Consider the following 13,161-nt stretch of genomic DNA (forward strand, 5'->3'; position numbering starts at 1 on the left):
AGTTGCAATACATCACTATGCTGGTCACTGTGATTCAGCACCAGTCCCATCCAGTCAGAGAAAGAAGCCGTGAAGTCCTTCAGCTCGGGTTAAATATCACCCCCAGCCAAGCATACCCTGGATAGATAGATCTTAAACAATGCAAGCTTCTGGCATTCAAAACCACCGACAACATCATACTGCTGTGTATGACTGCGTGTCTTCACAAGCCTTGCTCCAAAGCAGAGAGACGCAGCTTCCCTTCACTTAGCTGCAGCAGCCATGGACGAGGACAAGTCTCGCGAGGTTTGTAAACCGAGCGGCGGCGAGATTTGGTTGGCCGGAGTTGAGTTATTTGTGTTGTCGAAGAAGGAGGAAGGGAAAGAGAGAGAGAGAGAGAGAGAGAGAGGGAGGGGGGTATCTGGAGTCGAATAGAGCGAGCAAGCGAGAGAGAGAGAGAGAGAGAGAGAGAGAGAGAGTGAGAGTAATCAGGGGATCCAACATGGCATCGGGCGATACGCTCTACATCGCGACGACCGACGGCTCGGAAATGCCGGCCGAGATCGTCGAGCTCCACGAGATCGAGGTAGAGACTATCCCCGTGGAAACGATCGAGACCACGGTGGTCGGGGAGGAGGATGACGACGAGCACGACCAGCCGATGATAGCCCTGCAGCCGCTAGTGACAGACGATCCGAACCAGGTTCACCACCACCACCACCACCACCACCACCAGGAGGTGATCCTGGTGCAGACGAGAGAGGAGGTGGTCGGCGGGGACGACTCGGACCTGCGGGCCGACGATGGCTATGAAGATCAGATCCTCATCCCAGTCCCGGCACCGGTCGCGGAGGAGGAGTATATCGAGCAGACGCTGGTGACGGTAGCCGGGAAAAGCAGCTCTTCCTCGGGAGGGCGGATGAAGAAAGGGGGGGGCGGCAGCGGGAAGAAATCGGGTAAAAAGAGCTACCTGAGCGGGGCTGAGGCAAGCGGGAGAAAATGGGAACAGAAGCAAGTCCAGATCAAGACTCTGGAAGGAGAGTTTTCGGTAACGATGTGGGCTTCTGGTAAGCGTGTGTTTATTTCTGCTTTGTTCTCCTTCGTTGCTGTAACAAAGCGGGCCTTGCAAGGGCGTTGGCCTTTAGCAGCCTCGCTTTTCTGGTCGTTGCCTTGGCCGCTTGTTTGGGAGAGTTTTTTGATGTGTCCCCCAGTCCAAGCTCGAATGGAGTCGGGATGAAATGTTTTTGTTTTGAAGGGAAGCCATGTTTTATGTGTTGATGGGCGCCGCCATGTTCCCCCGGTCCAGTATGGCGGCCCGAAAAAATGGCGTTGATGCGGCCGGGGGAAGATGGCGGCGGTGCGGGAGCGAGCGCGCTGCTGCGGGCCCGGGGAGTAGGCCGCAATGGCGCAGTTTGAGAGAGGAGAGGCAGGCTGCTGGCGTGGGGGAGGGACGGGGGGGGCCAACACCACGGCGCACTCTGAGACGAACCAAACGAGAACCAAACTCGGGTTCAAATATGTGTTTATATCAAAAAGGTGGTTTGTGTTCATATACACGAACTCGCTCATGTTAAAGCGTGTTCTCGAGTACTGTGCTGAACTGGCTTTTCAATGCATTTTCACGTTTTACAAGCTTAATTTGGTAGTGGATTATTGTTTTTTTATATATATATATATATATTCCTTTTTTTTTTTTTTTTGCAACATTACCAACTCAGACCAGTTTCAGTTGTGTGGTTTTCAGTTGCATTTAAATGCCCATGTTGGTAACTGTGTTGTAATAATCGTGGTTGGTACACAAATACATTGCAAGTTAAAGATGATAAATCGTGGTTTTGAGTTTACGAATTTGATGCGTTGTGTGTTTTGATTAAACTTTGAATCGAAATGAAATATTGTTCGACTGGTAAGGAAGGGAGGTCTTGTGTGGTATGAATGGACGTTATCGTCATTTTTGAAATACTGTACCGTAGTTAGTACAGTGGCCGGCACTAGCTAGCAACCTGTTTATTATTATTATTATTATTATTATTATTTATTTCTTAGCAGACGCCCTTATCCAGGGCGACTTACAATCGTTACAAGATATCACATTATTTTTACATACAATTCCCCATTTATACAGTTGGGTTTTTACTGGAGCAATCTAGGTAAAGTACCTTGCTCAAGGGTACAGCAGCAGTGTCCCCCACTGGGGATTGAACCCACGACCCTCCGGTCAAGAGTCCAGAGCCCTGACCACTACTCCACACTGCTGCCCGTTCTGCTATATGCTGTATACACAAAACAGTAAAATTACACTGTGGGCAGGTGTCAGCTTGCGCTGTACATTGAAAGGATTGACTTTGCTGTCGGTAATTTATATAATTTATATTTCTTTATCAGAACACTGTTTTCAGCATTTTGTATTTTGGGTTTTAACACAAAATAGAGATTCTGATATTTATTGCACATTCGGTCAGGGCACTGTGAGGCATTTCCGTATGATCCAGGCTGGAAATCCTGTTCTGTTTTGGTTCACTTAAACGAATTAGTTTGGTTTTTGTAGTGTCCGGGGAGGTGCTGAAGAGTTGACGTACGGTACCCTTTTCCCGCTTAGTGTCTGCTCTGCGCACGTTACTAATAACACGTCATTTAATAACGCTGTTTTTATTGCTAGCTACATTATTCGAAACAATATATTATATAGATTGCACGTTCGTCGTAAAAATTATATTTAAAAAAAAAGACACCCTTTAGAGCAGGGGTGCAAAATTCCGGTCCTGGAGGCCCGGTGTCCCTCCTGGCTTTTGTTCCAACCTTGCCCTAAATTACTTAATTGGACCAATTATTACCAATTATTGGTTTAATTAAGTAATTTAGAACACAGTTGGAACAAAAGCCAGGAGGGATCTGGCCCTCCAGGACCGGAATTGTGCACCCCTGCACTAGAGAAACAGATTGTGTTGTTTGTTAAAACGCCATGTTTTTAATACAGGCTGCAAACTCGGAGCAGGAATGAAATGAAACACTCTGAACCGGTCTGTCAGTTGGAATCACTGCAGCGGCAGGGCATTTGTTTCAGTAGTATGCTTGTAAAATCATCTGCATGCTAACTGCAGTGGATTAACATTGCAATCTGCACAGTGCGCCGCTTTCCACGCCAGGAGATGTGTTGTTATTGTTATTATCCCTGTATTTACATTGACTCATTATTGTGAATCTCTGTATAATGCAGCATTGTGTCGACTGATTTGGATGCTCTGTCTGGATACAGTTCTCAGTACATCTGCAAACATCTTAGTCATTTATGCTTTGTGTTTAGTATCCCATGCCAGTCCCACAGCTGCACACAGGTGTGATTGATTCCCTTAGTCCAGTGGTTTTCAACCTTTTCATCTCAAGTACCAGTGTTTCCAGCAGGGACCACCAGGTGTACCAGTAACTCTGTGCAATCTTAAACTGCTGTTGTAAAGCCCAGACCTACCCCATTACAAGCAGGTTTGTTGTGTCTGTACTTGGTGACCGCACCTTTAATTGTGCACAGTTGTAATATCGAAAACAGCATGCTGCAGCTCCCATGCTCAGTGTTAATGGAGTCCTGATCTGACAGCATGCTGCAGCTCCCATGCTGATTGTTAGTGAAGTCCTGATCTGACAGCATGCTGCAGCTCCCATGCTCAGTGTTAGTGAAGTCCTGATCTGACAGCATGCTGCAGCTCCCATGCTCAGTGTTAGTGAAGTCCTGATCTGACAGCATGCTGCAGCTCCCATGCTCAGTGTTAGTGAAGTCCTGATCTGACAGCATGCTGCAGCTCCCATGTTCAGTGTTAGTGGAGTCCTGATCTGACAGCATGCTGCAGCTCCCATGCTCAGTGTTAGTGGAGTCCTGATCTGACAGCATGCTGCAGCTCCCATGCTCAGTGTTAGTGAAGTCCTGATCTGACAGCATGCTGCAGCTCCCATGCTCAGTGTTAGTGAAGTCCTGATCTGACAGCATGCTGCAGCTCCCATGCTCAGTGTTAGTGAAGTCCTGATCTGACAGCATGCTGCAGCTCCCATGCTCAGTGTTAGTGAAGTCCTGATCTGACAGCATGCTGCAGCTCCCATGCTCAGTGTTAGTGAAGTCCTGATCTGACAGCATGCTGCAGCTCCCATGCTCAGTGTTAGTGAAGTCCCGATCTGACAGCATGCTGCAGCTCCCATGCTCAGTGTTAGTGAAGTGCTGATCTGACAGCATGCTGCAGCTCCCATGCTCAGTGTTAATGGAGTCCTGATCTGACAGCATGCTGCAGCTCCCATGCTCAGTGTTAGTGAAGTCCCGATCTGACAGCATGCTGCAGCTCCCATGCTCAGTGTTAGTGAAGTGCTGATCTGACAGCATGCTGCAGCTCCCATGCTCAGTGTTAGTGAAGTGCTGATCTGACAGCATGCTGCAGCTCCCATGCTCAGTGTTAGTGAAGTCCTGATCTGACAGCATGCTGCAGCTCCCATGCTCAGTGTTAGTGAAGTGCTGATCTGACAGCATGCTGCAGCTCCCATGCTCAGTGTTAGTGAAGTGCTGATCTGACATGTAACACAGACAGCTCTTATGATTACATGTTCCCATTTATTTTTCAGTAAAATAAAGTTTAAATTGCAGTGAGCTTCTTCTGCTGTATTTACCATATTAAATACACAACAGCAAGCTCATTGTCCTATATTTTCATTTGCACAATCTGAGCGCTACTGATTGTTCCTGCAATCAAATAAGTTGCAGGACATTTCATTTCATGCTCTTATTTCTTTGTTGTTTTTTTCTGAGCAGTACACTTCCTAATTACAGACCCAAGTATTTCTGTGTGTTCTGCTTTTACATTTCTTAAAATGGTCAGTTTGTGAAATAACTTAGTTTTCCCTGCAGCAGCTGACCGTGCTGTAGTACAAAACTCAGATACATTAGTGTTTTACATAATGGTAACAGCACTCTTAAATGACATGCCTGCTTCTGAGGCTGAAGAGATACTACCAGCTCATCATCTAACTGGGGAATCTGCTGTGCAATTAAATCAGCCTTAAACTCAGACGCTAAATGTAACTAAATCTGTTCTATCTGGGATGCAAAGATGCAACAGATGAGAAGTCAGTCAGTGTGGACTCCAAGCTTCATTCAGTTCACACTTTTTTCCTTTTCACTTTTGTTTCACGGAGCTTTTTGCTGCATTACAGCCCTTTCTGAATTATTTTCTTTATTTGAAGTTTCCAGGGCATTTTGTTAATGGTGCGTGTGCGACACAAGATCCTTGAGTGTTTTTATTTGTGTTTCTCGCTGTTCTTGTCCTACATTTCTTAACTGCAGCTGTTCATTGGAAGCTGCATTTTTACACAACAGTACTTGCACACGTTTGCTCACCATCACAACTGTTGCAAGAAGCTGGGGTTCCTGTATTGTGCTGGTGTAATACCTCTCTGCACTTCCAAGCACTGGTATTTCATCCAATTGTTACGTCCTCCTCGCGCTTCAGTTTATTAAAATATGTGTTTTTATCCAGACTGACGTCCTGTCGTATTCATAAATACTGACACATGCTTTTAAAGGGAGAGGCAGCATTTATGTGCCTAACCCCGAAACAAACTGTTTTTTATTGTCCCATTTTAGTCGCAGTATGGAGGCCTCAGTGGCCCATTTCCCTTGGTTCAGAAACAGAAGCTATGTGCGCGATACAGTATATTATACAGTATATTATACAGTTAACAGTGTAACCGGTCCAGTCAGGCCTGTGATGATTCATAACTACAGGCAGCCCCGGGCCATGGCTAATGTGAACCTGCATAGCTAGGAAACGTAACCTGGTACAATTCTACATGCAGTGACTGACTGAGGCGTCGGGTTTCCTTTAATATAATTTCTGTTCAGAAAAGTTCAGAGCCTCTGAAATCAAATTGTCAACACTCTTGAATTCTTCGTTTTAAGTGTGCTAAACACAAAGAAGCGATCAGATGGTTATACACAGGAGGAAATAGTTTGTTGCCGTTGATTTACTCTGTGAACTGTCTGAAAGCCCGCTGTGCGTCTGTAACTGTATTATAAGAAGACACCGCTGCAATGAGATGCTGTGTCTGGTTGGACCGTGCTTTGTTAATGACAGTCTTCTAGACCGTGGGATCTGTGAGTTCAAGGTAAGGGATCACAGCTCGGTGATCCTGCCTTCATATTCCATATCCTACAGCCAGGGGGAGACAGAGAGCAAGTGGCTTCTCATCTGTTTGCTAGTGTAGAGATTGTGAAACTAGACTGTATAGATCTCAAATATCTTGGCAGTCTGCCTCACTAACTCCCTCGAGCAGTTACATTTCAAATCGGGAGTACATTTGCATTTGTTTGTTTTTGTGAAGAATCCCTTTTTTTAATTGGTATACTCTATTTCAGCCATCCCCAGAGCAGTCCTGGCTCTCTCTCTCACCCTGATCGCTTTGATGACATGGAGAATGTGACAGCCCATAGTGAATGTTATCTCTTAGTAATACATGTGGCATCTCTCCCATTCTGGTATCCTGCATGCATGTTCAAACACTGTAGCAACCCTCCAGTAAACCTGCGCTGTGCAGAAGCTAAATAAAAGGGTTCTTCATTTAAGTGGAAGTCTTCTCTTCCATTTACCCTGGCTTTACACTGATGCTCATTCATGGATGCTGCAGGGGATGTTTGTTCAGGCATTATATTTCTAGATGAGTCTCTGTGGTTCAAACAAACTGAAATAGCAAGCTTTAGTCTCTTTAGAGGCTGGTGATTGTGGAGACTTGGCTCGATACGTAGCAGGAAAGGTCATTTGTAGAGGCTTTGCAACAATCCTGAATATTTTCAGTAGAGGCTGCTTCCAGATTGGGATGAAATGTGGTGTTAACTGAAGTTCAGAGCAGATTTAGCTGGAGCCTGTAATGTATTTATTTATTTATTTATTTGGGTGGGGGGGGGGTCTATTCATTTGAATGTATCTCAAATCAGAGCTAACTCCTTCTGCTTCTTCATGTTGGGGACAAGGTAAAAGTGGAAGAAAGATAATGATCCATTCAACAGATCTTGACACTTCTTCCTATCCTGTGTGAACTGCTGATGAACCGCCTTTGGTTCCTGTTACAAACCGTTGAATTGTTACCTTGTGTCCAGTGAGCCATGGAAGTGCAATGCAGTTTCTTACTCCCTGGGAACATCCTGAGCAGATGGCTGGATTGTAGAATAACGTTTGGACTGGCTCAGCAGACTGTGCCGAGCACTTTGTGTCAAGGATCTTGCAGTGTACTTGTACAGTGTGACTAAACCATTCAGAAGTGAAGTGTGTTAAGAAGAGGTAGCCCTGTCATGCATAACGAGATTCCAGGGCTGTTGCATAGTCATTTCACCCACTGCAGGTTTTCCAACCAGCTTGATTAGCCACAGAGTGTCAAATTGAACTCCTAGTAAAACCAGGAATGAGTCAAACGGAGTCCCTGAATTCCACTACTTTTTGTACTACTCTTTAAAAATGTAATGTTCTTTAGTCTCTTGTGCTAGGGATGGCCGTTTTGGTTTCTGATCGCACCCTCAATGAGATACTCAACTCCGTCACAAGAACCTGAATGCACTGTAGTAAAGCTGGCCTTGATTTCCATTGCAGATGACAAAAAGGACATTGACCATGAGACGGTGGTGGAAGAGCAGATTATCGGAGAGAACTCTCCTCCCGATTATTCAGAGTACATGACCGGAAAGAAACTCCCGCCAGGAGGCATCCCGGGGATCGACCTCTCTGACCCCAAACAGTTAGCAGAGTTCGCCAGGTGAGTCTCCTGTGCAGCATGCTGGACAGTGCAGCAAGTCCCAGCTACTCCACTGCACGCCTGTCACTTACAATCAAACAGCTGCTTCATTCATTTTACTTTCCATTCTCAGCAGACCTTGAGAAAGGCTCTGTTCTAAACACCTAGGAGGAAAGAGGTAGTAACTTGAGGTTTTTTCCAATCCTTTTTCTACACTTCACTGTCTTCGGTATCCTCTTCACTTCACCTCACTGACCTGCTCTGTCAAAGCACACACAATGAAAAGTGTAACTGCTCAGGGGAGCAGTGAGTGGGACGGGTGCTGGAGCTAATGAATGATAGGAGAAGGATTGTAGAACTATGGAGGCTACACTTTTAACCACCTTATGTTGAGAATCATCTTGACCTGGAACAAAATGACGGTGTGCATAAGCAGTCCCATGAAATACTAAACACTGAGACTATGATTTGTTACTGTGGGGTCAAATAGACCTGAAACCTGTCAGGAGAGTTCAGTGGACGGTGTTAAAGTGGGGTGTTATGACTCTTCACACCTGCTGGCTATGTAGAGAAGGCCTTTATAGCTGCTCAGCTCTGATCTTGGTATAAGCAGGGCTGGGTCTGGCAGATACTCTGATAGGAGACCTGCAGGGAACATGAGTTCTGCTGTAGAAGCGGGGTTTAGTTGCTGAGTTGGGGTCTCTTTCTCTCTCTCTGTCTGTCTGTCTGTCTCGCTCGCTCTCTTGCTGTCGTTCTCTCACACTCTCTGTCTCTGTCTCTCTTGCTCTCGTTGTCTCGCTTGCTCGCTCTCTGTCTCTCTCGTTCTCTCACACTCTCTTGCTCTCATTGTCTCTGTCTCTCTCTCTCTCTCTCTGTCTCTTGTTCTCTCACTCTCTTGCTCTCATTGTCTCTGTCTCTCTCTCACTCTCTCTGTCTCGTTCTCTCACTCTTGCTCTCGTTGTCTCTCTGTCTCTCTTTCTCGTTCTCTCACACTCTTACTCTCGTTGTCTTTCTCTGTCTCTCACTCTCTCTGTCTCTCGCTCTGTCTCTCTCTCTCTGTCTCTTTCTCGTTCTCTCTCTCTCTGTCTGTCTCTCTCACACACACCTGGGCCTGAACTTCAAGATGCATTGTCCCATAGTTGTGTTCGTGGTGTGTGTTCACTATGTTCCCCCAGTAGTCTGTTCATTATAAATGGATGGGCTTGTGAAGGTGTTCTGTAAGCCTAAGCTCAGGGCTTGTGTGTTTCAAAGCATTACAAGTAATGCTGAGCAGTACTTTGGGAGTTATTTGTAACTGTTTAGAGTTTAAACCGGATTTGTAAAATGGCTTACCTTTTGCTAATGCCGTATCCGAATGAGCAATACATTGTGGTCCAGTTCAAATGTTCATATTAGTGAGCGCATGTAATCCACAAGTTGAATTAAGAACACACAAGGGGTGAAGCAAGCACCGCTTTTGCTTCAGCTGTTAAAGTATGTGTAGAGGGGATGGATTCCAAAGGGGGTTAGGAAAAGGATCCTTCGATTCACAATCAAGTGATCCCACAAGTGACAGGCATGACAACTCAGATATGGATATTATCTTTCCAGCCCCTTCAATAGCAGTGAATGCCTCGTGAAACGGGAGCCCAATCGGTAAGTTAACCAACTTACTTCACTTTCACAGATACATACAGCTCATGATGTTTATACTGTCCATCGTCTATACAAATAAATACAGCTTCAGAGAAGTCACCCAGTGTTTTAGGCTTAACATTGCCATGCCCTCGCATTCTGCACGCTTGAAGTAGCTGCTGTTAATACTGGTCTCTTTGGCTAGGAAGGTTATTAGTTTGTTTCCAATCATGTCTGAAGTTCAAGAGAGTGCTCACCCTAGTGGTCAACACTGGTATAACGCTGCTCATGAATACTGGTAAACTATACCCCCCACCACCACTCAGTGTTAGGAGGTTTGAATGGACTGACCCAAAGATCTGCACTTCCTGGTTTCGTTAATGTTGAACAAGTAATACCTGGGCTAACTGGTCTTCACCTTCCCAACACCCATAGAGAAAGGATTTTGTATCTGTCCTTCCTGTAGTGTTACAGAAAGCAGGCTGGCTTATAGAGGCATCTTCTGACTGAAAGATGTTTGTAACAGACTGACAGTCTTTTAAAGCAGGTCAAAGTGCATGTTTTCAGAGAGGGCCTGGTCTGTAACTGTGAACATGAAAAGTGAAGCATCTTGAGTTCATTCACCTGGAATGCCTCGTTCGTTATTCTGTCCCTTCACTGGGAAGGGCAGCACCACTAGCGGAGGGGCCACACATTCACACTTGCATGGGTGGGGAGGGGGGGGGTCTAATTATCGACCCCAAGCAGGATATGAACTTGTGACTTCACACGAAGGTGAGGAGGTACAGCTGGGGAAATGATTTGCTCCCCTTAACACATTTTAAAAGTAAGATAGCTTGTTTTTGTTGCATTAAAGTTCTTCAGCGAATATACAATATTGAAATCCGTCTGACCAAATAGACTGGATTGTTTTGACCAGCTGTACCACCATCAGTTTCGATTCTTAAGTAATTCCTTTACCGTTTCAGTAGTGTTAGACATTTTGTACCTTCTGTTGGTTAACTCGTTGTTTTTCTGTGTAGATGGCTTTTTTTTTTTTTTCCTCAAAGATTTTCGTTTTGTGTTGCAGGATGAAGCCGAGAAAAATAAAAGAAGATGACGCCCCAAGAACGATAGCGTGTCCCCACAAAGTGAGTGCTGTGGTACTGTAAGAGAGAGAGAGAGAACAGGTGTCTCGCTGGCTTTGTGCTGGAGTGCTCTGTTACTGTAAGAGAGAACAGGTGTCTCGCTGGCTTTGTGCTGGAGTGCTGTGTTACTGTGAGAGAGAACAGGTGTCTCGCTGGCTTAGTGCTGGAGTGCTGTGTTACTGTGAGAGAGAACAGGTGTCTCGCTGGCTTAGGTAATAGGTAAATGTAAGGGGATGCAATTTTGCAATATTCTGGTATGTATTAAGCAACATAAATGATGATTAACAGCCAAGTCGGCTAATAACTGAACATTGGAAAAGCCAGTCAGCAAGCCAGCTATTAATATCCAAATGAAATGAAAGCGATGTTTTGGCTCTGTGTACGTTCCAGTGTAGCTGCACTGTGAGTATTGGTTTCGGGGAGGGTGGGGTGCTGCCAGGGCTTGACTCGCCTTTTCCGGTTCTTCATCTCTTCATATCCTGCTCTTGTTTGCTTTGCCACCCAGGGATGCACAAAGATGTTCAGGGACAACTCTGCCATGAGGAAGCACTTGCACACTCACGGGCCGCGCGTTCACGTTTGTGCTGAATGTGGGAAAGCCTTCGTGGAGAGCTCCAAACTGAAGCGACATCAGCTCGTTCATACTGGAGAAAAACCTTTCCAGGTAGGGCCCTGATCCTCCAGTGCATGAACACACTGCTACTGATCATTGATGGGAACATGAAGAGCCAGTGTCCCTCTCGGTCATTGCTGGTAAATTAATATTGCACTGTGTGAGAGATTTCCAGACAGGACGAGCTACCTATTTATGGGTGATGGCATATGTTGTATTACTGGGGCTAAAGTGAGGTGAAAAAGGCAACAAATACCTGCCCCTGGTCGTCCATGCATTGTAAAACATTGTAATTCTACCATGAGAGAATAGAAGTGTAGTATACAACAACATACTGTAGATACAGCAACATGTTAGCATGCACAATATAGAGTACCCCACTGTGCTGTTGGGTTCCTCTGCAAGATTCACAGGGAAGAGGAAACTGTACCAGTTCTGTCAGATTTTTGGGGCCCTGTGTGAAACTGGTTCTGGTTTCAGGCAAGTTCCCATTAGGAGAGATGCTTTCATCACAAACATTTCTCTGCTGAATATTGCTTTCATGAAGTGTGGTTCTTTGAAGATTTGAGACTAGCCTTGTTTGTATTGGATTGAATGTACTTTATTTTGACGTGTTGGAATGCACTAGGTGATCTCCATGTGCTTCTGCAGCAGTTTGATGACGGCAGTACCATGGTGATGGGTTTGATTTTGTTTCCCCTGCAGTGCACGTTCGAGGGATGTGGAAAGCGGTTCTCACTGGACTTCAATTTACGCACTCATGTGCGGATTCACACCGGAGACCGGCCCTATGTGTGCCCTTTCGATGGCTGCAATAAGAAGTTTGCTCAGTCAACTAACCTGAAGTCTCACATCTTGACACACGCGAAAGCCAAAAACAACCAGTGAAGTCCAGGAGGAATCCCAGCCCTGCACACAGCGGCATCTTCATGGAATATAGTCGGGCAAAAGTGATTAAACCACGACCCTTTGTATATTGTTTCTAGAAAAGAGTTTTAAAAAAAATAAAAGAAAAAAGGAAAAAAAAAGAAATGTACTTAACAAAGACTTTTTGATAAGTAAGGAGATAAGAAAAAAAAAAAAGCCTTTAAAGATGATGCTAAGCTTTTTCTCACTTTTAGTTCCGTTTTGTGAACAGGCTGCTGTTCTGTAAAACAAATCGCTATAAAGGCCCATTTTCAGAGGACTCGAACTCCCCACCTTGCATCTAAAGACAATTCTTTATACAAATGTGCTTTGAAAGAAAAAGCAAAATTGGACTGATTTACACAACAAAACAAATCTCTTTTTCACCCGTCTGCATAGAAAACATATTGCTTTTTTAATTTTGTATTTTAAGTGTGCATATTGTACACTTTTTTGGGGATATGCTTAGTAATGCTATGTGTGAATTCTTCTGAAGATTGACCTCTTGTAATAGATCTTCCTGGAAGAGAATGGGCAGTTACTGTACTACATGCATACTTCAAGTGTGTTTTTTTCCTGTAAAAAGTTACATAGCTTTTGTTTGCTCCCTAATTTGGTTGTATTCTTTTCTTGTTAACTCATTTTGTATAATTGTATCGTATAGCTGTAATGAAATCATGTAGACTCTAATAGCAATGTGGTTTAAATAGTGTTAATCAATTAAAACCATTTTAGTCACAGCTTTTAGTTTTATTTTTCCTGAAATGTACTGCCAGATTGGAACGGATTTCACGGCAAGCCTGTTTTCAGATGCATATACAAAAAACAAGAACTTCAACAAATGGTGCTCGCTTGCATTTGTACAATGTATCATACAGCCATCGCCATCCAACACCTGTTAATAATGTACCAATGAAATGGGCTCAAACCAAGCACTTAGAAAAAACACTTGTTTTGTAATAAACCAAGCATTGATGGTTAGAATCAGTTGAAAGGGGCTTTCATTGTTTGTTTTTGGTCTTGGGTGGGATTGAGAAACCTTTCTGGCAAATGCCATGATGGCTTATTGTTAGATTTTTAGTTCAGGTTCCTTAGATTTTATTTTTCTTTCTAAGGAATAGGTAGTTTTGGTCAGTCCCGTTGTAGATGTTTCTGTCCACGGTACTT

The 13,161-nt window shown here is 44.6% G+C and overlaps 1 protein-coding gene across 2 annotated transcripts; it reads left to right on the forward strand.

The window, feature by feature from the left end:
- The first annotated feature begins 189 nt into the window (after nucleotides 1-189).
- LOC117423325 (transcriptional repressor protein YY1-like) lies at nucleotides 190-12,734 on the forward strand. 2 transcript variants are annotated; one of them, XM_058992102.1, is made up of 6 exons: nucleotides 190-1,046; nucleotides 7,593-7,755; nucleotides 9,325-9,369; nucleotides 10,418-10,478; nucleotides 10,981-11,139; nucleotides 11,794-12,734. In XM_058992102.1, the coding sequence occupies exons 1-6, from the start codon at nucleotides 482-484 to the stop codon at nucleotides 11,974-11,976; spliced, it is 1,176 nt and encodes a 391-aa protein (XP_058848085.1). In that variant the 5' UTR covers nucleotides 190-481; the 3' UTR covers nucleotides 11,977-12,734. The 2 variants fall into 2 exon arrangements, with proteins under 2 accessions (XP_058848085.1, XP_058848086.1); XM_058992103.1 differs by lacking the exon at nucleotides 9,325-9,369 and having other exon boundaries at nucleotides 196-1,046.
- The last annotated feature ends 427 nt before the right edge of the window (nucleotides 12,735-13,161 follow it).

The sequence above is a fragment of the Acipenser ruthenus genome, chromosome 18 (genome assembly GCF_902713425.1).
Source record: "Acipenser ruthenus chromosome 18, fAciRut3.2 maternal haplotype, whole genome shotgun sequence".
NCBI classification, from domain to species: Eukaryota; Metazoa; Chordata; class Actinopteri; order Acipenseriformes; family Acipenseridae; genus Acipenser; species Acipenser ruthenus.